The sequence below is a fragment of the Sardina pilchardus genome, chromosome 8 (assembly GCF_963854185.1).
Source record: "Sardina pilchardus chromosome 8, fSarPil1.1, whole genome shotgun sequence".
Lineage (NCBI taxonomy): Eukaryota > Metazoa > Chordata > Actinopteri > Clupeiformes > Clupeidae > Sardina > Sardina pilchardus.
The window spans coordinates 19060920-19086510 of NC_085001.1; the positions used below are offsets into that span (position 1 = coordinate 19060920).

Genomic DNA, 25591 nt, shown 5'->3' on the forward strand with positions numbered 1-25591 from the left:
TATTATGTTCTAATACCCCTTTAACATCTTTGTCCCCCAGTGTTCCAAGAGTAGTTTTATAATAGCCTAATGTCCAAGAATACTGTAATATTCCTATAATAGCCGACCTATTTATGGTATTCATTTCATAGGTTACATTGCTACAACATTTTGTGACTAGGCTAGATAGCCTAACATTATTAAATTCCTATTATCTTATTCCTATTCCTAAAATCCTATTCTTATTTAAAATGCACAACTCTCTGTCCAATATGCATGATCTACTGTAAGTTTCCAAGAAATCTTGAGCTGATCCGTGTACGTGAGTGAACGATCCGGGAGAGACCGTGAGCGTTCTGTGCAGTGAACAAGAAAAAAATCAGGCACCGCTACGGGCAGCCCTGGCAACACTCGGGTCTTTCAAGTTCAACGGCGCATGTTTTTCTATCCACGCGTCCTCCATTCAGGTAGAGTTTCCACTCCAGCTTATGCTGTGTTATATTAGCAACTGAAAGGTCCATCTGTAGTTTGATTATGTGAAGTGTCGATTGCCCTTAACTATGTGTGCTTATTCGTCTTCCTGTCAAGGCATGTGTTTTCGTCTGACCCTCTGGCAGTAAGCTTTCCCTGTAGTTGGATACACTTAACGTTGCGGAAAGGATGTTATCAAGGAAGAGAATTGGTCATGTTGTGTGGAGTCCAGTTATGTAGTGTTACTTCTGAGCTAGTGCGATAGCGATTAAGTAGTTTCCCAGAAGACCTATTGTTTGCCAAATGTAAACACTAGTAGCATGCTTTGCCCATCTCAGTTAGCATTTGTTTAGATAGAAGATCAACGTTATTAGATGCAGAAACGTGGCATCAGCAGTGGTCTACGTCACATTCAATACAGTTGGAGTTTGGTCCATGTATTGTATTTCATTACTCATAATTTTCGTGGTACCAAGGGTACCTCGGGCTGTCAAATAGACTAGCCTCCTCCGGCTTCAGGTGTTAGGTAAAGCACCAAGGGAAGGAAACTGGCGTAGATGCTAACAGATAAGGGACAGGTAGCTTTTGGTCCTCTTTGTTAGTAATCACCGGTAAGCCCCCGCTAGATCAGGGTGAAGTGACAAAGTGCTCCATCAGTGAACTTCTCTGACAGACGCTCTGCATTCAGCCCTTATCTTTGGCGGCCCAACTCCGCATTCACGCCATTGACAGGAACAATACAGCCTCTTCCCCCCTCTGACAGTGTGAGTGACAGTGGGTGTTGGTGCACTTGGGTCTGACTTCACCCTCTATATCTTCCACAGGAGTGTTTTTCCAGCCTAGATTGCCAGCCACCTCACCCCCACCCGTGTTTGACTGCACAATAAAGGGTGGGAGTTCTGTGCACTTCCTACGTTGTTTATTTAACTGGCTTTTTTTCATAATGGAGCACCTTTTCCATTCAGCACTTCTCTTTCCTCCGTAAGCGAATCTAAAGCTCGCTGGGTGGCTGGGGATTGGGGGTGCCCTGGCTCACCAGAATAGTTTGAGGACGGAAAACAAAAAAGGCTGACTAATGATGTGTACGCCGTGTTGCCCCCAGTGAGGTGGAAAGGCTCCCTTTGAATGGAGAGAAGCAAAGGCCAAAACAAGATAAGAATGTTTCGATAAAGTCAGAAGAATGACTTAATCGCTTAAATATGGTTGCATGGCACAGGGGAGTAACTGAAGGGGCCGGCCCTACAGCAAGCTTGTCCAAAAGAAATGCTGTTGTGAGTCTATTGAGTAGACTATACGCTATTATTATTATTCCGCTATGAACAGATGCATTGTGTCGATTTTCTCTCTTTCCCATGCACAAATCGGGGGAAAGGTATTTCTCTGATGCCGTTGTGCTATATTACGCAGCGGCTCCACAAAGGATGAGGCACACAGTCTGCGGTTCCTATGGCCACCTCCCTGTGATCTCCGTGTCTTTGGCTTATTTATGAATGGCAAAAAATGAGAGAGGGGGGAGGGAGGGAGGGAAGGAGGGGGCCCGGGACGGCGCGGCCTCACGGCTCAGGTGGGTAGCTGCCCTTTACACGATACCAGCTCCGCCAAGCCAGCGAAGGAATGCCGACTGCCTATTCCCAATCTTTGAAGCCCACATTAAAATGACCGGTCTCCCCGATCCCCGTCTCATATAAGCAGCAAACCATGGGGCACAGATAGTGGCTTCGTTTGATCTGAAGGTCGCCAGCCCCTTGCCGCTGTTGAAAGATACCTGGCCAGTGAGGCTGGCCCTTATTTAATAACATGAAGGGGAAGCGAACTCTCCCTCTCATAATTAGGCCTAATTACCAAGGAGGTGTTGACAGACGGGCCGAGACGAGACAAACTGGCTTTATCCAAAGACTTAGAGTCAGATTACCAGAGCTGTCTTATCTGTTACAGAGGGAGTAGAAACCTCAATCTTCTCTCTCTTCTCTCTCTCCCCCCTCTTTCTCTCTCTCTCTCTCTCTGTACCCTTTTCTCTCATTCCCTCTTCTGCCTTGTCTTGCGGCCCATGTGATGGCTTGTCATGCGGTGGCTGAAATGAGGAGAATCACCGAGTCATGCTTAGCCAATCACATACTCACAGATATGAGGGAGCTCTGACATTTAACATTCCCTGAACCAGCATATAACAGTTCTAATTAATTCAGACGTTACTTGTTTTGAACAGATGGTCAATTTCACTGTTCTTGCGTCGGACGTGCGCGCCTTTTTGTCTCGCATTTTAGGAGGGGCTATACATTTTTAGCATTGCTAAGGCATCCCGCCGAATGACAATTGCGGCATACACTCCAGGCTTAAGTGAATCACTTGTGTGTTGTCAAGCAGATGATCACTGTTACTTGACAAGCCTCTAGTATTTACTCAGGCTGTTGGTTTTGCCGCATCTTTGGCACGGCGCAGCACAATGGCAGGGTCTGCTCAGGAGCGTGTGATTGACAGCGTGTCTCCGGCTTGTTTTGTTTATCTCTTCAGGTGCATTGTTTTGGCTCTGTGTTTGTGTTTGTGTGAAGAGGAAGACGCCAGCTAGAGACTTGCGGGATGCTGGTGGAGGTCTGCATGCATCATTACAGTGTTATGTGCAGACGCCTCCACCCTTGTGACTTGTCCCCTGGTGCCCTTGGTGTTCATTATAATCCCCCATTTCTCTTTGTGTCGGACTGACAGGAGGTGAGTGAGGAGTGTTGTGTTGTGATAACGATTTGCCAGTTTAAGGGTGTAACCACATGAGCTACCTGTGTGAAGTTATGACCTACATTGATTAGGGAATTTTCAAAATCCCAAAACTGTCATTAGTGAAGAAAAAAAGCCTCCCGTGATGTCCAAAACTGGAACAATATAGTAATAACAATGGAATCATGAAGCAATGTTTTCACGGCAGCTTGCTTTTTTTTAGCCGTTAGTGATCCAGTTGGGATCATTGCTGCAGAGGGAGAACTTTAATTTTGAAATTTCCCTCAGTAGAACTATTTGTACTGATTTAGTGCCCAATATGGGGTCTGGAAAGTGGTTGTTCATGAACAGTGAGGGATCTTCATCATCAATACCAACCTCTTGTCATTCATTTGAAACCACCTTTAGGAGCCTGACTCTTTATTGATCATTTTGAAGGTGCTTGACAGGTCCACCTGTTTATTGATCATGTAAAGCAGTTGTGATTGCTTTTTAGTCTCTCTTTAAGGCCCTCCATTGATCAGGGACAGTAACTCGAGCCGTTTCTTAACTGCCCGTTTACTCTGGTCGCCTGTCTCTGGGCCGCCTGATTGGGATCTGATGGTCACGGCTGCTGGAGGCTGGACAGCCATTCATTTGGCCCTGGGGGCTTTTGTGACGGCGACTGCCGCTATGATGGGGTGGACGGAGAGCGGGAGAGAGGACACCGCGTGACTGCGCTCTTTGTGAGGGGTCAGACTGAGAGGGCAGCGCGGTTCCAGTCTCTTAATTAGGCAGGTAGGGCAGCGGAGAACCGTCTCCGCTTGACGGATTAACATGGACAATTTAACCACTAACCCTCCAAACTGGGTCCTCTCCAAAATACCACAGGCTTGGGTTTCACCTGAAGGGCCTGGAGTCACCGTCAGGAAGACGGCACGAGGAGATTGATAGTGCTCATTGGTTGTCTCTGTCAGCAGATTTACAGTGCTTGTTAAGTTTGGAAAGACACAGCCATTGACACAAAATATCAGGCACAACATAACCCACTTTCCTTTTTGGTGATTGTTTAGCCTTTATTGTTGTGTGTGTGTGTCTGTCTGTCTGTCTCTGTCTGAGTATGTGTGAGTATATGTGTGTGGGAAGGTGTGTGTGTGTGTGAGGGTGTTCTGTTGTATGCGATATCAGGACTGAAAGTCAACAACTGTGTAATTTGACATTGACACATAATTTCCTCCTGCATATTTGTGGTTGGCTGTATTTCCAGTACAGCCCTGTCTACAGCCAACACATAAAAAAGTTATGCGCTTCTGCCCTTTGAAAAAACCTGCCGTTGATGAAAAGGTTTTTTTATATGTATAAATGGATGAAACCTGTTGTGTTTACTGTAATTAAGCTGTCTGCCATTGTGATTTGTGTCTTATTGAGTAAGAGCTGTTATCGCACAGAGGGAAGAGCGAGAAGGAAAGAAAAAAAAAGTCATTCTCTCCATTGCCCAAAGGCCTTATTTATATTCATGCCGTACAGCGAATCCCCAGATGTTAAAGGTAGTCATGTTTAAATGTGGTGAAATGATTCGTGGGGAGCAAGCGTTTCGAGGATTTCAGAGGGTGGAGAAAAATGACTGTCTGTTCAGGTTGTTTTTATTACGACAGATGAAGACGAATGTGGAAGGCTGGTAACTGCGCTTGATTAGCCAGCTCGTTAGCCTGCCTTCAGTCCTCGCTATGGGCTGAGATGCTAATGAAGGCTATGTGCAGGAATCCACACCGTAAACATAAACGCCATGTCTCAGGTCAAATGCTGAGGGGATTAGTTTTGTTCTTTTTTTATACTTTTTAAAATTGGAAACATTAGGCCAAATTGCTCTTAATGGCCAAAGCCAAAGCAACTCCAAAAAGATTATAATCTATAAGATTGAGACTGATGAAGAAAATGTACCCAGACTCAACTTGACCTCATACTATCATTTTCTGTTCTGTCATTAATCTGCTAATGCATGCTAACAGTTCAGTGCCAGAGGGAGCTCTGTAACCCACCTGTGACAAATTCTTTGTTTTTTTGTTTTGCTCTCAGGCTGAGCAAATGACGTTTGGGTGGGGTCGTCAGTGGGTGCGTTCATGATGGCCAGACCTCCGCCGGACCCCCAGTACATCCTGAGGGGGGTGGGGGCCGCCGTGAACACACTCCACTTCAGCTGCGACAGGCCGGACCCCCCTCTTCTGTTCTCTGGGTGAGTTGTGGGTTGGTTTTGCTTGCTGGCTGGCTGGCTGGTGAGATGCATTTCAAATGAGCAAATGAGCTATTACAGCAATTCACGGAATAGAGGTAGCCTCTGACTTTTTTAGACAAATGATGCAAAGGGATCCAAAGCATATACTTGCACACATGGGTTTTAAACAAAAACACTGCCAAAGGGCTCTGCCGCCTCAATTATCTAAATGTGGCGTCCTTTCTCGCCCTCTCAATGAAAGCCATGATATCATTGTAACATTTCAAATGAATTATCTCTGTCATCACCTCAGTCGTTCCCCATTGTTGGATGATTGGCAGCGAAAAATCAAAACAACAAGTGACGTGCTCTCCTCAAATGCTCATTTCCAGACTCTAACCCTATCACAACCTGTGCTCGTGTAGACATATGCTGAACATAGCAGTCCTAATAACAGTTTACCGCGCTCACTTGTTGTTTACTTTGTCCGCAGCTCAACAAAAGGGGCTGTCCACATATGGAACCTGAACACAAGAAGGCCTGAGAAAGTTCTAGAAGGCCACAGGGGCTCCTCCGTCATCTGGGTGAGCACTCTGAGCAGAGAAACTGTCCTCAGGTAAGGAAAACTCTTCATCAGGGAAACTCAATAAGGCTTCATCAGTCTCGCTCCACTTGCTTGCCTAATGGTAGAGGACGGAGAAAACTATCTGGCGGATGAGGGGGAAAAAAAACAAACAGCAGTCAGTCACAAATCAGAGTGCATGTGTTTTGAAGTCAGGTTTGGAATGTGTACGGTTGCCTGGTTTACAGTCTTTGTAAATGATTTGCACCGCTGTCCAAAAGTTTGAAATCGCCCATAAAATGACATATTTCTTAGGAAAACTCATTATTATCCATCAAATAAGGTACAAAGTTGATCGAAACACACTGTGTTTGATTGTGGTTGTGAAAGTGTATGTGTGTATATATATACATTAAGGGTTGCAATGTATGACTTGGAAATCAGGACAGGATTATACATGTGTGCCTGGTTTACAGTCTTTGTACATTACACATGTATGTCAACGCTCTGTGTCTGTTAAGTTTATGACTGTGTGTGCACATGTACGTTGTCTGTGTGTTTGTGTGTGTCTCTCTGTGTGTGTGTGTGTGTGTGTGTGTGTGTCTCTGTCTCTGTGTGTGTGTGTGTCTCTGTGTGTGTGTGCGCGCGTGTGTGTGTGTGTGCGCGCACGTGTGTGTGCGTGCGTGCGTGTGTGTGTGTTTGTGCATGTGAAGCCAGGGCAGGGACATGCGCGTGTGCCTGTGGCCGCTGTCTGAGGGCCGCGGCGGCGAGGCCGGCGACTCCCTCCACACGGGCAGCGTGGGCTTCTGCCAGTGCTCTCTGCTGATCAGGGGGCCCGACAGCAGCCTGCTGGCATACGCCTCGGAGCAGATGGAGGAGGTAAGCAGGAGGAAACGGACGGCTAATGCCCGTCATGACTGATGGTAGTAATGATGTGGTTTTGTGTCATGGGCGTGTGTGTGTGTGTGTGTGTGTGCGTGCTTTGTGTATTTGTGTGGTGTAGTGTAGCAGTCTGTAGGCCCGTGGCCTCAAAAATACTCTTAAAAGCCATGTGCACCTGTGATTGACTGAAGCTATAATCGCTGTCTGTAAAAAATAGCAACATTCTGGCTTTCTCTGCTGTCGGTACAGGCAGAGATTGAACAGGTCTATTCTGCAGTATTTTATGTTCAAGACCATTATGAATGTTTTAAGACCATTGTGAATGTTTTGTCAAATGCCAACATTCAATACAGAAATTCCAATTCAGTAGCATGTGAACAAAAATATACTTTTACATTTATTTGCAAAATTCAGTGACATTTGTTCATTGAATTCATTCAACGAATTCCTTAAACAATCACACTTATTCAATAGGTGGCAGCTTGCAGGTGTGCAATAGTAGGTATGCACAGAAGTGTGCTGTGTGGTTAGTAGAAGAGAAGGATAATATTCATTGCAGTTAAATAAATAAAAGATTATGTGCGGGAGGGCTTGGCAGTCCCTTTGACCTACGCTTCTGGACATTATTGAGAAGATAAATGTGTGGTGGTGCCTGTCATCTCTCTCATTATGAGAAATTTAATTTAATGCCAGGCAGACATGGAGGAGTCCTCATTACCTTTTGGGATCTGACTGTCTAAGCCAGTGGTGTCAGCCAGTCTGCAGAGAGAGAATGAAGCGCCTCTTCTCAGTCGTGGCCAGGGAGGAGAGGTGAGGCGAGGGGTGGGGGGGGTGGAGGTGAGATTAAGAGGCTCCGCGGCTGATTGGTCATCGCCATCCCATGCCCAGTGAAGCGGAGAAGAGAGCCAAGCGCCAGCGCACACACACACACACACTCACTCACACACACACACACACACACCTCTACCCCGTCCTCTACCCCCCTCGGGTGCCTTCGCTGCCCTCCAGATTTGTGTTACACCGCCTCGATCTGGCTCTGCCCCACATGAAAGCGCCGGGCTGGTCACTCGACCCAGCTCAGGTTGACCCAGCACGGAGAGAGACAGAGACAGAGACACGCAGGGGGCCAGGCAGGCAGGCAGGCAGGCCAGATAGAGTACAGGGTGTCTGGGTGATGTGAGCCCTCAGTCACGCCATGGCGACTCCCTCATCTCCACCCAGCCAATTCAGCTGCCACACACCTGAGGCTATGAACCACAACCACCCTCGCAATAAGGGTGTTGCTTCATACCCTGATTAGCTCGGTGATAAAAAAACCCTTTGGAGGCTACTATTAGAAATCCTCAGATGAAGTGATTGTCACATATTAGATTCACTGAAATCAATGGGCCTTGTTCATGAAACGATAGTTGAACAAAATGCATAGTTTTTTGCAATCAGTGGAATTTTTCCCAAAGATGTTTTACTTTGAAGTGTTTTTAAATATTCTGTGAGGTGTCCGTTGTTAGTGAAATATCAATCAAATATTTATGTGACTGGGACTAAGTGGCGTAACTGGATTTTGATCAATTACCTTAAAGAAAACATTATATCAATACATGTAAAAGTATTTTTACATTGTGCAGACTGCAAAAATGTGTTTTCACTTTTCTCATAATTACCTCAGCCGAGAAGATTATGTTTATTCCCTTGTCCATTTGTCCTGGCCCAATTTTTATGACACTTGATGGAAAGGTATAGCATGGACCAAGGAAGAGTTACGTTTGTGCACACATTTCTGTATGCTTTCACAAACATCGCTGCGTTCACTGGTCACCTGTGCAAATATTGTTTGGCTTTCCTAAATGTATGGGTTCTTCTTGGCCCATGCTACACACTGCGGAAACAAAAAATGGGTCAAAAAAATGGGTCAAAAAATAGTCTTCTGTTGGAGAGATACAAATGCAGTTGCCACCTGTTCCTCAGCCTTCACCACTCTGCTGCCTGTACCTATGCAGTGGCTTACTTACTTAAGCATTATGGCACGAGAGAGAGTGGGGTTGGTAAAGGATTTACCCATTACTGTGGTTCGGGCCCGAGACCGGAGGCTTGAGTGCTGCCCATATCCACAGCTGTGGGTATATCCTTTGGACTGTGCCATTCACTATTCCAGCCATTCAGAAGCAGGAGCACAAAAAGAGGGAAGTCATTTGATTCACTGATGAGCTTAAATAATATTTCACAAGAATTGGGGACTGTACCTTTGACTAATTCCATGAAAAGACATTTAGAAAGACTGAAGCCAATTTTTAATAGCCTTCCGTATTTATCCTGGCTGTAGCCATCACTGAGGAAAAGGCCTGATCTTGTCCTGGGTTTTGAAGACCGATTTGGACGAAGAGCTTGTTCACGGAAGTCAAGTAGTTTAGTTGGCCGAGAAAGGACTTGTTATTCCTATTTCAGCCCCAGTCAATTTTTTTTGGTTATTGCAATATGTCAGGGCCAAGTCTGAGGAGGGCATCCAGCCAAAGCCATGCGCATCCGGTACGACAGGTGCTGTCGTTGTTTCACCTGAAAAATTCCAGCGGAAGATGGCACCAGTGGGCACACTTCAAAGCGCTCCATTCTGAACAACTTTCTTTCATTCGGTAGAATAGATATCCTAGTTCTCTTGCACAGGCTTGTCTAATTCATAGGCGAGGATTATGGTAATACTGTAATAAATGAACAAGGCTTTCACAAAGCCTGATGCTCATGCACATTATTGTTTAACAAACGTATTGTTTGCTAATCTGATTCCAGCAGAGGGTTTTATTCATAATATATATATATAATATATATTTTATTCATTTTACACATAATATACTTTTAATATCACATTATACCTACATGAATAAGGTCTTTTTGGATTTTATATTAAAAGAAAGGCCAACCTTTAAAGAGGAACTATGCAGGATTGGCGATTTCATCTCTGGTTTTGGTCGTTTGGTCGGTCGTTTTCGCTCGTTTTATGCTTGCATATTTCTCTGCAGAGCTTCGCCGACAGCTTTTGCGTGTATATTTATACATATATAGGCTATATATAAATATATAAATTGCAAGCGTGGTTCTTCTTGTTCCTTACGCGTCTCAGACTTCCAGATGTAAACAAGAGCGATTGTCTCCTGCAGAAACTGCAAGGTTGCAATAGCGGATAGGGACACTGGGGGCGGGAGGAAATATTACTGTTTTCGATGAAACTGATCAGTTAAGCAAAACAACGATTTCTGAGCGATTTTATGACTATGACAAAGTTGCATAGGGTCTCTTTAAGTGAACCATATAACAATAGTCCTTTTAGGAACCTCTGATGTTTTTTTTTTTTGTTGTTTGTTTGTTTTAACATTGGGGGCACTGTGGCGTCTGTACCACATGTGGGTCCAAGCGCCCACCGGGACCCGGGTCTGAGTCGGACCTGAGTCGTTTCAAATCCCACCTCATCTCTCCCTCCCACTCACTTCCTGTCACTCTCTCCACTGTCCTGTCAAAAACAGGGGAAAAAGGAGATTCGTTAGTGTATCAACTTAAAATACAGATTTTAGTACATTTTATTCTAAATATACAAAAAAAAATAGGATTTATGATGGCTGTGAATAAGCCTCTCTGACTTTTGGCAGCGAATATGCCTTTTTGAACATATTTAAAATAAAAATCTCTTTCGTCAAGAGCACACTGACAGCTCGAGACCGGCTGTCACTGACTAATATCCATCAAATACTGAACAGGAAACTGAGGATAGGAGAGACCCAGAGGCAGCGACTGTACCGCCTCATCTATTTCCACTTTCCCCAAACACCTTCATCCTCGTCATGGCCTTCCACGTTAATGTTCCCTCCCTCTGTGTTGCCTTTAAAGTGAAGTACCTCTCCGCCATGCAACCTAAAAAAAAGGAATGGCCAATGTTGCATTATTAATGGGCAGCTTATAGTGGTCATGCTTAAGAAAGGCAGACTGTTGGGGCTTCGGGGACTCAATGCCAGCTTTGTTTGCTTCGAACACCACCGATAAACATGCGGTGCAGATGTGGCACCCCGCTAAAATATGAATGGTCTCCTAGACGAGGCCCCGTATATGCACGGCTTAATGAGGATCTGTCTTGATCACCGGCGGGGCTCGCAATCAACCGGTGGGAGGCCTCAGATTGTTTGTCAGCCTCTGTGCCTTGTGGGCTTCATGGTACCTGCGTGTATTTGATTGGAGGCTTTGCCAGCGTCTTCAGGAAGTAGGCTGGTGTGTTTGTGTTACCTGGATTGATTATAGACTTTCGGGTGACGGCCGCGCCTTGTCAATCTGGGCCTCGGGCGTTATTAAGTGCTTGTCACTGGTAAAACATTTATGCTCCCAATTGTGTTTTACGAGCTGGTTGTATTGTGTAAGATCAGACTCGATATCAAATCGGGCAAATCAAGTCACAACTTGAGGAATCAAAATAAAAATGCAACGCAAGAGCTTTTGGAAATGGTGCCCAGAAGATTGGCCGAGTTTCTCTCTTATTCAGACTATCTTGATTTAGAGATAGACATGCCATGCAGATAACTGTCTGCACCTGTGTTTTTGGATTGGCTTTGGTGTTTGTGTTTGAGGGAAGCAGTCTGTGATGGGAGTTTATATTCTGAGGCTCTGTGACGTTGCTTAATTATGGATGCTCGTGAGTTACAGACTGATCTGAAACACCAGGCTGTTTTCTGTTTCTTTTTGTGTGTGTGTGTGTGTGTGTGTGTGTGTGTGTACTTGTCTTGAATCATCATTGCGTATCTTTCTATTTCTTCCTTTTGAAGCGTTATCCATCTCTACAAATGTAAATAGAACTGTGAATGAAGGATGTCATCTTAAAATGCCCATCATAGCGTTTACCATGCAAATATTGATAACCACAAGCCTGTTAAGCGGCCTTTTGCATGAGCTTCCTATAACATATCTTTGACTTCTGCTGCAGGTGAAGGTCATGGAGTTACCAAGCAAGGTGCCAGTTTGCTCCCTGAAACCAGACAAGAAGCTGGGCATGGTTATGTGCCTGAAGATATGGCAGGTAAGGGAACAGCAGCGCTGTCTTATATCATGCCAGCCCACCTCACACAGCACAATTCCGAGGCCTGCAGTGACCTTTCATCGCACTAGCTATCTCTCACCATCAGACAAACCCCAGGTTCCTCCACTGTTTGGCACAAGAAGAAACGACGCTGTGCGACTCGCGTCTTAAACATCGCAGTCGTTATTAGTCCTGTTATGAGTCGCTTGACAGGTTGCTGTACCTGCCTGTGAATCCCAATATACATGTTGGAGCAATCCAGGGTGAGGAGGTGGAGGATTTACGACCTGTCCGGGGGGTTATTAATTTTTTTTTTTCTCCGCTACTAACGCTTTCGTCAATTCGTTGTCGTTGTCGGGTCGAGCTCTGTAATTAGCACACTTGGTAGACCGTTTGTCAGCCCGAAGCCCAGGGATGGCATCCAAGAGCCCACCTCTGTGTTTTGTAAACACTGTCAAAGGCTTGATTTCCTCAGCACCCCCCTCCGAACCTCCCCACGCTGCTAGGTGAACCAGGCCTGTAATTATTTTCACCGTTAATTAATATCTTTTTTAGGTTTTTTCGTGGTTACAATTTTCCCCCTTGTTAAACTGAAATGAATCCTGGTCATTTGACAACAGGCTGGGTTTGTGTAGGAGCTTCGAGGGCAACAAGCATCAAAGGTGGCCGCGTTGGTAAGGGCTGCGGGCGGTTTGGGGTGGCACTGTCAGTAACGCTGACATGGGAAGACTGGTTTTCTTAACACTATTTGTTTGTTCGTAAGATGTGCCCCGCCTCTCTCGTCTTTTCTTCAGGGTGCTTTGTAGAGACATCGGTGTCTTCAATGATGATTGCCAGCAGAGCGATTAATAACGTTGCAATATTAATGACAAGCTCTACAGGCAGCCTCCGACATCAAAGCAGGGGGCCCAGGTGCTAGTAAATCACTTCAAACTGGATCCTTTTATGGCGCGACCAGAGCCATCTGTAACTGTCAAAATGCGGCCCAGCGAGCTGCCACACAGTAAAAATGCAGAAAGCCGCAGAATCTCACCCACCCAGTGTGCTGTGTGTGTGTGTGTGTGTGTATGTGTGTGTGTGTGTGTGTGTGTGTCAAGGTAGCCCGGCATGCCTGCGAAAGCGTTAAATGTGTTAAGCATGCCTCTGTTGGCGTCAAAATCGTCCTCACGCCTGCAGCCCGAGATCCCCCCCCCCCATCCCACTAGCTCGGCTCGCGGTGTCAATCAATCACGAGACAGTTCCCTGGTTATCGACACGATCCCCGCTGGTGAGGCCTGCTGCTTGCCCAGCCTCGCGCTCAGCAGGGGAGAGGAAGTGCAGAAAGAGGAGAAGACACTGAAATATTGGCCCCAGCCCACCCACCAGTGCCTCTCTCTCACTCTCTTATTCTCTCTTGCTCCTTCACTTTCTGTCTCTCTCTCTCTCTCTCTCTCTCTCCCCACCCTCTCCATGCCTCAGTGACTTTGAGCCAGAATCTTTTGTCATGTCGACAGAGATCTGCGAACAGATTTATTGGAAAGCTTCAAGCGTTCGGCCCTCGACTTTTTGGAAAGGATTAAATGCCATATTAAGTAACGCTTTCTTTCACTTTTGTCTCTTCTTAGTTTTTTTTTCACGCGACACTACGTTCCACTCTCTCTCATTCTTTCATTCTATTTCTATCCCTTCATTACTTCAACCCCCCCCCCCCCCTCCACCCCATTCCCCCACCAAACGAAAGTTAAGAATGTGGAGCGCTCTCTGGAAGGCAGGGAAGCTCTGCTGTGCGATTGGCTGACGGGCCAAGCGGCGAGTGGAGGAGCCGTCTCCATGTGTTGCTGGGAGTCGCGGGCTTAGGGCACGGCCGTGATGGACGATGTGCAAGGCTTTTAACATGAACAGAGGCTGGCGGCGAGAAGGAAATGTTCCTATACAGATATCCATCACTCTCAGCTCATCGCCCGCCGGCCATGACATCATCGCAGCCCTGCTCGGGATTGGTTCCTTATGTGTTGCCCAGAACTCTCTCTCTCTCTCTCTCCCTCCTTCTCCCTCTCTCTTTCTCTCTTTCTTTCGCTGCTTACAGCATTTCCCGTCCGACGCGGGTCCCTCGGACAGCGGTCCGAGTTCTGCACAGCTGGGCCATGGTGTGCCCTGAGAGCTGTCACCCGGGGACATGTGTGCGTGTGTGTGTATGTGTGTGTGTGTGTGTGTGTGCATGTGTATGCGTGTATGTGAGGACACAGCGGGAGCGGCATCCTCCTGGCAGTCACGAATCTCAGGCATCGCTCATGGCCCCCCTGGCATGTGGTGAGGCCCTCAGTTCCTGCCCCCTTCCACCCCCCCTCTCCAACCACACTGACATGCCCAGGCAGCCTCCGACCGAGACACCCAGGCCTACGCAGGCCTGAGCTGGGGGTTTGGGGCCTGGGGGATGGGGTGGGAGAACCCCTTCGAAGAGCTCCCAATCCCCCCCCCCCTCTGCTGAACCAGAGCTGTGGCCGAGGCCGAGCTCTGGGTCGGCTGGGTCGGCGGTGCCGTCCGTGATCTCGCGACAGCCGAGCGCTCTGCTCTGTGTGTGGGGCTGACCGGTCTCCGTGTTGCCCCTCGCCTAGCTGTGCGAATGATGAATCTGTTTCTGAACACACACACACACACACACACAGTTCAGCCCCCTTAGTCCAGTGAAGCGCACTCGTACAGAAGAGCTCACGGAGGATATAATGAATAACGTGTCTACCCGGGGTTCCGCGACCTTCGACCCGTGACATCATCAATCAGGGCGCTCCTACACTTAGCTGAAGTGCAGGGGGCTGAGGTCACCAGACGGTAATGCTTAACAACTGTCTACGAGGGCCGCGCGGTTTGATTCGTGCCGTGTTTTTATTTGTTTTTCCTGTACGGTCTGTGTCGCTGGCCTGGTTGTGCCGTGGATGTGTCAGAGTATGATTCTGTGTATAATTTGTTAAAGAAGCGTCACGCTGGGTGTTGGGGGTTGGAGAGGAGGTGGAGAGGGGGGTGGGGGGGGTGGTAGAGTGAGGCCGGGAGAAGCAGGTGGGGGAAAAATGGCGGTGGGAAAAAGGGGGAGGGCCCCTCTCCCTTTCGGTCGCCCCCTTACAAATCAGGAAAGAATTTTTTCCCTCCCTTCCGCTGGGCGTGCTCACTGGCTGCAGGGCAGACAAATTGTAAAGTGCGTTCGCTTGGCTCGCCGCAGTAAAAAAAAAGAAGCAAAAAAAAAGAAGCAGATCGTGCGAGATCACAAGTTCACTCTCCACTCTGCTACACCGAGGCTTGGGTAGGAGCTTCGGTAGTTCTTCTCTTTTTACGACCGTTGGATCAGGGAGCCAAGTCTGTTTCCGCAGCCTGCAAACCACATCACCCCCCCCCCCCACACACACACACACACACACACACACACACACACACACACACACCGCTCCTCCTCAACATGCCATAGTTCCTCCTCCATCTCACTTCTAGAGGTGAGAGTTTATCTAAGGCAGACAAGCTTCTGTCTGAAGCCGTAGCACAGCGCGGTGTCCTGGAGCCCACAGGCAGGCCGTGAGTGAATGTATTGCCTGCAGGACTAGAGAGGGGAGAGAGAGAGAGAGAGAGAGAGGAGGAGGGAAGGAATGGAGAGGGGGATGAGGGGTGTGAGCGGAGAGGAGAAGAGAGGAGAGGGGGTGACTACTACTCCTCCTCTTTCTCCACTGTAAATCTTCTCCCTGCCAGAGCCGAGGGCCCCTGCAGCGCCGGGCTGATATATGGTGCCTCGCGTGCACACGTTTGGGCTTTTTATCAGCTCACCTTCGTGTTGGGGCTTTATCTGCTAATGTGATTTACGAGGCCGCCGCTACCTGGGCTTCCCAGCGCAGGGCTTTCCCCCCCTGCGCTCGCCAGGCGAGTGTCTCGGAGGTAAACACACACTCGCACCATAGCATTAACCAGGGAGCATGTAAGGTCATTGAGTTGGTGTGTGTGTGTGTGCGCGTGTGTGTGTGTGCGTGTGTGTGTGTTGAGGCTACGTGTCGGCTTTATGTATATTTGTTTGTGTATGGCCCTTGGTGCCACCATGAGTGTATGTGTTGGAATGTGGTGAGTGGGTGTAAAAGTCTGGAAAGTGTGCGTTATTGTTTGTGTGTGTTATGAGAGATTGTGCGTGTGTGTGTTTCTGTGTGTGTCTGTGTGTGTGTGTGTGTGTGTGTGTGTGTGTGTGTGTGTGTGTGTGTGTGTATGGTTTGATGTATATTTGTTTGTGTATGGGCCTTCAGTGTCTGGTGACACCATGGTGCCAGCGCTGTTTTTCAGGACCACAGTGACACTGCCGATGTCTGCCATGTTTTGAGATAATATTGAGGCGAACGCTCCAAAACTCTGTTTGCACAATAGAGCTGCTTTGGGTCTGGACGTATGTGTGTGTGTGTGTGTGTGTGTGTGTGTCTGCTCGGGCTTGTGTTTGTACAGAAACAACTGTGTGCACAGTGGCCCCGTTTAATTTGTCTGCGCTGCGCGTGTCTCTTTTCATGTACACACACACACACACAAGGAGGGTGACCCCTTCATGTTTTCATTGTGTGACTAGTTCAGTTGATCTGTTTGCCTATGTGTGTGTGTGTGTGTGTGTGTGTGTGTGTGTGTCTTCCTTTGATACATTTAGGGTTTGAATGAGTGCATGGCTCCATGTGTGCGTTAGGATACAACTCTGTGTTGTGTGCACAGTTGTGTATGTGTATTTCGATAACTGTGTGTGTGTGTGTGTGTGTGTGTGTGTGTGTGTGTGTGTGTGTAAGAGTGCGGCGGGAGTGGAGGCCACGGCCGTGAGCCGTACAGATGAGGAGTAAAGTGACGAGCGCTGTAATAGGCTGCCAGCGGGAGAGGCTGATTAATGGAGCGCAGAGTGTGGCGCTGCGCTCTCTCTCAGATAACCCCTTGCTCTGCCACTTCTCCCTCTCCATCTCCCTCTCCCTCCCTCTCTCTCTCTCCCTCCCTTTCCCTCTCTCTCTCCCTCAATCTCCCTCCCTCTCTCTCTCTCCCTCATGCTCTCTCCCTCCCTTTAGCTCTCTCTCCCTTTCCCTCTCTCTCTCCCTCTCCCCTTCCCTCTCTCTCTCTCTCTCTCCCTCTCTCCTTCCATGCTCCTCTCTCTCTCTCCCTCTCTCCATCTCTCCCCTGCCTCTGTCATCCAGCCTCTCTGTGATAACCTCTGCTCTGTGGCTTCTGTGGTTCTCCTCCATGTCTTTTGTCTCTTCCTTTATCTGTCTCGCTTCCTCATTTTTCTCTCTTTTTCCGTTTTCTTCTTTCCTGCTCTCTGTTCTCACTCACTTGTTTTCTAGTCTGTCTTGTGCTCTGTATCCCCTTCCATATGTTTGTTATTTTCACATCACCCTCTATTCTTTCAGATTCAGATTCAGATTCAAAATGCTTCATTGGCATGACAAGGGGCACTCATATTGCCAAAGCAGGCAGACAGAACAGAAAGTAGTACAATAGCATTGGTACAATTCATAAAATAATTAAAATAAATATGTGTGTGTGTGGTGTGATTTGGGGGGGCGGGGGTGTATATGGGTTTCTGTGTGTGTGTATGTGTGTGTGTGCACGCGTACGCACCTATGTCTGTGTCTGTGTGTGTCTTGATAAGTCACTATTCTTTCGTTTCTCATCCGTTGTTCCTTACCTCCTGTTCCCTCTCTCTCCTGTCCTCTTGTCTCGGTAGCCAGATGCCGGTGAGGGTCCTCGGCTGGTGGCGGGGTATGAGGACGGCTCGGTCTTGCTGTGGGACGTGACCCAGGGGCGTCTCCTCGGCAGCCTGAGTGCCCACCCGGAGCCCGTCATGTGCCTGGACTTTGACCCCGGCCGCCGGCGCGGCGTCTCGGGCTCTGCCGAGAACGCCATCCGCTCCTGGACGCTGGACGGACAACAGAACCTACAGGTAAGCCTCATGCCAACCAACAACAACAACAACAACAACACTTTGCATTTGTATTCTCAAAGCACCCAGAGCACTTTACACTGAAGGGAGAAAGTTCAGTAACCACTACCAGAGAGAGAGAGAGAGAGAGAGAGAAACACCTCTTTTCAGCCATGGGCATGTAGCACATGGACTTATTTGGTGTAGAACAAGCTCTGAAAGATGGGATGATGTCGAGTAGAGCTATTAAATGAGACGTGATGTGAGTTCTCCGAAGTTCAGTGGCTGTGCTCGGTTTGGCATGTTGGACTGGGATTGGGTCATGGGCCTGTGGTGGCAACAGCTGACTGCCTGCTTGCGTCGGCACACACCACACCGCTCCACCACCACCACTGGCGGTTTCTCACTGTGAAGGCAGCACATTGTGAACACTGAGCAGTGTGGAAAAGGTCAATGTGACCATCTCCACCATAGACTGTATACAGTCGATGATCTCGACAGTCTACTGTTGACCTGTCAATCAATAAACTCACTGGCCATTTTGATAGCCCTCTACCCTTCGGGCAGAAACCCACCCTGAAGAAGTCAGCTGTGGTTTATCGACGGCTGGTGACAGTGGACAGGCCTCGCTGCTGGGTGGTCCACTCTCTCATAGGACAGATAAGTCCCAGATAACACGTCTCAAGTACTCTCAAGCTAGCAGGCTGGGAATGAGTAGTGTATATATATCCCCACCATGTACTGGCACTCCAGACCCTTACCTACTACTGTGTCCACTTTGTGGATGTGCACCCTGTGGTGAACACTGTACCCCAGTTTCCTATATATAAGGCACTACTTTACACCCCCCCGTACCCCAGCCTCACCACACGTAGGGGGGAGGGGGAGGCGGGGAGGGGGGCAATGACCCAGCCTGGCTTGGTCGTCACAACGGGCTCCGGTCCCAGGCCGCCCACACACTCCCGTTTTCCAGAACACTGGTACAGCTTCCAGCGTTCCCACCATCCTCTCTCTCTTTCTCTCTCGCTCTTTATCTCTCTATCTCTCTTTCTGTCTGTCTCTCTGTCTCACTGTCTCTCTCGGAACATCACAACACTCAAGAGTTTCGGAATAATAACACTTTGGAAAAAAAAAAGCACCAAGAAGCAAATGTACCCTGCAGTCACAGGCCGTCCGTCATGTTGCGCAAGGGCCGGGCGCATCTGAAGGGTCACGCCTCATTGGGAGCCGTATGTTGTGTCAGTTTCTGTTGTGGCCGCGTCTCACACAGAGACGGGATTCAGGGGGAGCCTGATATACGGCTCCTGCGCTCGGAGCCCCGGGTATTATTCTTTCCAGTGCCTTCTACAAATGAACGGATGAATTAGAAATATTCGCAAACCTCCTCGACCCCCCTCCTCCCCCCCCCCCCCCCCTCAGTCCCTTTTTAGCAAGGAAGTATGTCTGCCATGTTACTGGAAAAAGATTTTTCTTTTTTTTTTCTGTATTCAATATTGTGAAAAAGACGAGGCAACGCGGGTTTGTTTAGTTTATTTTTGCGCATGCAGAATTGATTTAATGTGTGTGTCGGACGAAGATGGAGGTGGGAAAGCAGCCGGAGAAGGAGCCAGCAGGGGGTTTTAAATTATCCCAGCGTGCAGCGCAGTGTGACGCCCAGACAGCCACCCCCTGCTCTTCCCACAGCCGTGTGTGTGTGTGAGAGAGAGAGAGAGAGTGTGTGAGAGTGTGTGTGTGTGTGTGTGTGTGTGTGTGAGTACAAGTACAAGTAAAAGTGTGTGTGAGGAAGCGTGTGTGTGAAAGTAAGTAAGTGTGTGTGCATGTGTGTGTGTTTGTGTGTGTGTGTGTGTGTGTGTGTGTGTGTGTGTGGTCTTGGTAGAAGCAGGGGCATCCAGTGACTCTGAGGGTGGCGGCGGCTGCTGCTGCTGCTGCTGCTGGCTGAGCGCTGCTGTTGCCGTGGCCACGCTGCCCATGAGAGCTCATAAAAGCAGCCCATCTCCGTGGCTGCTAAGCAAACAGCAGGCACATCTGCAGCCAGAGGAACAGCGCTCTCGCAGCAGGGGCCGACAATAAAGGCTGAGGAGCTGGAAGTGGCAGAGGCCCCAGTGCTCACATCAACCCCCCCCCCCTCCTCCTCGTTCCTTCCCCACTCCTCGTTCCTTCCCCACTCATTCACACACACACACACACACACACACTTGCATACACATTTATCGCTTTGTCATTGCTTGTCTCTTTCTCTGTAGATTTTTTCTTTCCTTCTATTTCTTTCTTTTTTTCATCTAGTTTTCTTACTCCAAATGTCTCTCTCAAAATCTTTCTGTTTGTATTTAGTTAACTGTAGTAAACTGCCAAACAAGTGTACCAGAGCGAGAATGATCATACGTGCAGCAAGAATGATCATACATGCTGTATTAGTGTGCTTGTGTTTGTGAACATTTTTAATTTGCGCAGGTCCTGGTAAAATGCTAATTGTGCTAATTGTCGTGTCATTTTTTGATTGACACAAAGAAGAGTTCACAGCACAGAGAGAATGAGTGTATGAGAGCAGAAAGGAAATGAGAGAGGGGTGGGGCAGAGAGAGAGAGAGGAGAGAGAGAGAGAGAGGGCCCTGGTAAAATGTTGTGCTAATTAGGGTTTACTGGGTGTAATTTTTTGACTAGCACAGAGAAGAGTTCACAGCACAGAGAGAATGAGCATATGAGAGAGAGAGAGAGAGGGGTGGAGGAGAGAGAAAGAGAGAGAGAGAGAGGTGGAGGAGAGTGAAAGAGAGAGAGGGGGGCGCAGGTCCTGGTAAACTGTTGTACTAATTAGGGTTTACTGGGTGTAATTTTTGACTAACACAGAGAAGAGTTCACAGCACAGAGAGAATGAGCATATGAGAGAGAGAGAGAGAGAGAGAGAGAGGTGGAGGAGAGGGAAAGAGAGAGAGAGGGGGGGACCTGACTGAGAGTCAGCTAGAGGAACTGCGAGGCTGGCGAGGAGAGAGGAGATCGGGAGGAGGAGTGGAGTGGGAGAGCAGGCTGGGGGGAGATTAGAGGGCTAAATCAAGCATGGCTGCTAGCGAGCGCCGTCTGAAGCTACGCTGACAGCTCCCCGCAGGTGGATCTCCCCCTCGCCCGCCCGCCCGCGGTCCCTCGGGCATTCCAGCTCGCGCTGCGAAACGTCCCCGCGTCCGTCCATCTGTCCGTCCGTCCGCCCCAGGCCCGGTCGGGGGCCGCATGTACCTGCTCCGTGTCGGCGGAGCGGCAGGAATGCTCGCTCAGTCAGCAAGGCCGAGCAGAGGTCAGCACGCCCCGATGGACGGATAATGTGGAATGAGAATGGAGTGGAGTGGAAGACGATTAGCAAAAAAAAAAATAAGTGAAATAGAAAGAATAAATGAATGAATGTTGAAAAATCACTCCCACCTTCACTCGCTCCACCACCACAACCACCACCGCACCTCATTCCGATTGTCCCGCAGAAATGTCTCAGGATGTTGGGATTTGAACGTTTTCACTGTTTCCTTATTGGCTGTTTGGAAGTTGTTTCTATTCTCTCTTGACATGTGCAGTGCACCTTCTCTTTCTCACTCACACATACATACAGACACACACACACACACACACACACACACACACACACACACACACACACGTCTGCATTTTGACAGCCCAGGTGACAAAAGCCTGTAATCTCGGTGCTGGGGTGCAAGTCAGGAGGGTGGGGTGCAGAGCAGGGTGGGGTAGAGAAGGGTGGGGTGCAGGAGGAGGGGTGTCAGAAATCCCAACAGGAGAGGAGGAGGCAGGGAGACGGGGGAGACACCTCTTGCTCCTTTCTCGCCGGCCGTACAAGCTGGAGCGGACAAGTGATGATTGGTCTTTTCAGTGGAGCGGTGTGAAGTCAGCCCTCCGTGCCAGGTCCCGGCCGGAGCGCGCCGCGTTACGCTGACGCGAGACCCTGCCAGTCGATCGCTCTCTCCCTCCCTCCCTCCCTCGCTCCCTCGCTCCCTCACTCCCTCACTCCCTCCCTCCTTCCCTTCTTCCCTCCTTCCCTGCCTTTGAACGCACCGCCACTCGGGCCGGCCTCGTCTTGCCTGCCAGGAAAAGAAAGTTTCTCTCTCTCTCGCTCTCTCTCCCTCTCCGTTTTTATTGGCTCCAGTGAGAGGCCTGAGGCCTAACCCAGGGAACTGCGTAGGCTCTGAGCTGCTAGAAGCTCCAGCAAGACGGCGAGAGAGAGAGCGAGTCGGGACCGCCGAGAGGCCGCGTTGGCCGGGGGACAGCGCGCGCGCGAGAGAGACTGGGGCCCTCGGCAGCAGCGGCGGCGGTGCATTCTTCCTGGGGCGGCGTCAGAGTACTAAAACAGAGGGCGAATGAAAGATGGAGCCGGTGAAGAGTGATCGGCACGATGACTGGAGCTTAATTGTCGACGAGGCGAGCGATCGGAGCGTGGAGTTTCCCACGAGGGAGCCCCCGCGCGCTTTTTTATTAATGACGGAGCGCCGGCTAATGATGCCGACGGGCCCGAGGAAGTGTCTCCCTGAGAATGTTCTAGAAAGCAGCCGGCCAGGTCGTCCTCCTTGAGTCTCCTGACCCTCCTTCACCCCCACCCCACCTCCCCGCCTCCACCGTCCACATCCTCCTCCAGAAGCGACAGGGAGAAAGTTTTGGCCCAGCGCTCCCAACTTGAGGAACAACATCGCAAAGTAAACAACGGCGGGCCGGTTTTTTATCGCTTAAAGAGCAGAACCCCTTAATGAAATTAATGCATTTCCCTGACACAAAACTCAGGGAAGCAAAACAAACAAAAATAGACACATTAACCTATCATTATCAGCTGGGTAATGCAAAGCAGATGGCGTTCGCTTCCAGCATACCAGCTCCTTCGCTGAGTGATTCATCTTTCTCTCCCCATCCCAGTTCTGCAACAACGCTGCTCTCTCTCAAAGAGAAGTCACACACACTCCCATCCACACACTCACACACACTTGCACTCGCACTCACACTCACACACACTCACGCACGCACTGCCACTCAAGTCGTGCTCGAGGAAAACATTAGGCTGTTTTCTGTACTCCCCCCCCCGTTTCGCTCGAAAACCTCAGCATCATGGCGCAGGAATCATTCGGGCCCTTCTCTGGCATCAGGTCCTTTCTCTTAATTAAACTTGCATTTGTGCCGGGCCTTTTCGACTGACACATTCTTCTATCCGCCTGGGCTCGGGAATACCTGGCTTATATCTTCCACATGCAGCGGCGAATGTCTCTGATTTTCCAGTCCGGAACAGGAGCACGCGGACAAATTCTTCAATGTCTTCCCCTGTGAACGGCCATTAGTCTCGCAGGACACAGCCTATGAAGTCGATTTTACGCTGTCCAGTTTGATTTCTGCATCATACCAGATGCTTCCAGTGCATACACACACAGACACAGACACAGACACACTAGCACACTTTGTGCACACACATACAGTACACACTCGTTCAAGGACTCCACTCAGACTTACATACACACACTCACGTAAGGGCACTTGTAATTCTTGAGGACCCATCTGTGGAATGTCCACAGGAGTATGGCCATAGATAATGATCTCTCAGTAATACTTTATAATATGTCACAATGTTGTCCATTAGGGAGATGGATGTGCTCTCCAGGACTCTGTAGATCACTGCAAAAGGCCAGAGAGCAGTAATCTTTAGCAGGCAAGCGTTACAACCGTGTATTTATTGGGTCCCCTATTCTGTTGACCGGACCTTTCAATGCAAATGTAATTCATCAGACGCGCTTAGAGCAACACGGGCTCTGCAAACAAAGATTTTCAGCAGAACGGTCTCTCTCACACACACATAGACACACACACACACACACACACACACATGCTTTCTCTCACGCGCACACGCAAAGTGACAAAGGTAACTCAGCCAGCCCATTACCGCGCTTTAACTCCAAACCAAATAGTCGCCCGAGAAACGTTAGCTCGTCCCACTCGTGCCTAAATGTTTTAGGCCTGATGATTGAGTCTCTGGAGCCGAGCGCGAGTTTCCTCTGCCAGGTTCAACAGCTATTTAGTCCTTCATTTGGGCCTCAATCAACAGCCTCACTCATGTGTAGGTGACGGCTAAGAAGCTTTTTTTCTCCCCAGAGAAACATTGTTTTCAAACTTCTATATCAGTAGTGTTACTTCTGATCATAATTCAGTGCTGATAATCAGGGTGTACTCTTGGATTAGTGCGTTGTGGGTTGTCAGGAATCTTGTCCTTGATTGGCTAATTGAGTCGGTTCTGTACTGTTGAAAATGATAAAGTGATTTTCCTATCCTGCACTGCGACGTTTTCTGCCTTGACAACTTATTAAAAGATATATTCACGTATTTGTGAAATGTTATCATTTGCTTCCTCTTTGGCGGATGTTGATGCTGGAGAGGATTTGCATGTCTAACCGCCATGAACACGCATGTGTGTGTTGATCTAAATCCCTCGTTGTGTCTGACTCTGACATTCCCATCTCTCTACAGCAGCAGGAGTCTGTGGAACTGCTCAACCCCGGGATCTCTCAGCTGCGGATCCGCGGGGACGGCAAGATCCTGGCCGTGGCCGGCTGGGACCACCGGATCCGCGTGTTTGGCTGGAAGAGGCTGAAACCGCTCGCTGTGCTCAAGTGCCACACGGACATGATGCTGAGCGTGGCCTTCTCTGACCATGCTGACCCTACCAAGAGACTGATGGCAGCGGGCTCCAAAGACCAGCGCATCAGCGTCTGGTCCATATACAACCAGAACTAAGCCAAGTACATCACAAGCAAAGTGCATCCGTTTGCGTCAGTGAGACTAGCAGAGAGACAAGCACAGACAAATCTCATCAGCTTGCATCAATGAGTCTACTTTTTTTTGTTGACCAGCTTTACTACTTTTCGAAGCATCGTTGTAATTTTCCTTTTTTATCAATGACGGCTCTCTTTTTTTTTTTAGCAGCTCATACTGAATAATCTCTTGTTTTTGGACGCCAGATGTAACACTCCCATTCGCTGATTATCACAGACCTCTCGGGGAACACGCTCCAGGGTGATGTCAGCCATCCAAGAACAAGCACTAAATACGTAAAAATTATACCCCTGCACTCTCCTGCAATCTACCATGTTAAAAACAGATGCTGCGCTAGTGGAAATGTTACATATTTTAATCTGTCTGCTGCAAAGCATTTCTCTTTCTTTTTTCCTCCTCCCGTGCTCAACGCTGTTTGCTTTTTCTGCTCCAAGATTTGCTTTAGCAGGCTTGAAGTTGCACCTGAGTTCCAAGGGTATTGCAGCGTTTCCCAACCCCCCACTCCAGCCCAGATCCAGCCCCTCAGTTTACCATTGCCCTCGAGTCTGACCCAGCCTGCATTCATCACACAAGGTTAATCACTGGTCTACGGACAGCAGAGACAAGGCTGTTTGTTAGCAAGATTCATTGGAGGAGTTTACCTTTAGTTTCCCCTCCTGTTAGGAAGACAGTCTTTTCTCTGTGTTGTAGTAGAAACCACGCCTGGGTTTCTAACTTGTGGTTCCTGCGGCAAAAATGGTCCAAACAAACAGCGTAGAGTTGTTTGACTTCATCTGTTGTCTTCAGTGATTATTAAAACATCATAGCTGCTCTTGTTTTCTTAACTTTTTGGACATGTAAATGTATTTACTTCCACTGTCCAAAACAGTTATGCAAGGTGTAAATTAAAACTTGACAACAAATAATTTTGTAGAATTTTTGTTGTTAAATGTACTTTTTGGAGTATTATTATTCAAGCTTCCTCTGAGCTATTTTAAAGACAACCCTTTTGCCTAACATTTAAGATGACATGGTGAATTGCAGCCAACTAATAGAATATGTAGGCCAATGTTTTTGTAACTACACT

The 25591-nt window shown here is 48.5% G+C and overlaps 1 protein-coding gene across 2 annotated transcripts; it reads left to right on the forward strand.

The window, feature by feature from the left end:
* Positions 1 to 371: 371 nt before the first annotated feature.
* On the forward strand, positions 372 to 25430 carry gnb1l (guanine nucleotide binding protein (G protein), beta polypeptide 1-like). Of its 2 annotated transcripts, none has more exons than XM_062543087.1 (7): positions 372 to 446; positions 5215 to 5371; positions 5844 to 5966; positions 6626 to 6791; positions 11749 to 11841; positions 17534 to 17749; positions 24220 to 25430. In XM_062543087.1, exons 2-7 carry the CDS (start codon positions 5259 to 5261, stop codon positions 24484 to 24486), a joined length of 978 nt encoding a protein of 325 aa, XP_062399071.1. In that variant the 5' UTR covers positions 372 to 446; positions 5215 to 5258; the 3' UTR covers positions 24487 to 25430. The 2 variants fall into 2 exon arrangements, with proteins under 2 accessions (XP_062399071.1, XP_062399070.1); XM_062543086.1 differs by lacking the exon at positions 372 to 446 and adding an exon at positions 529 to 1214.
* Positions 25431 to 25591: the final 161 nt, after the last annotated feature.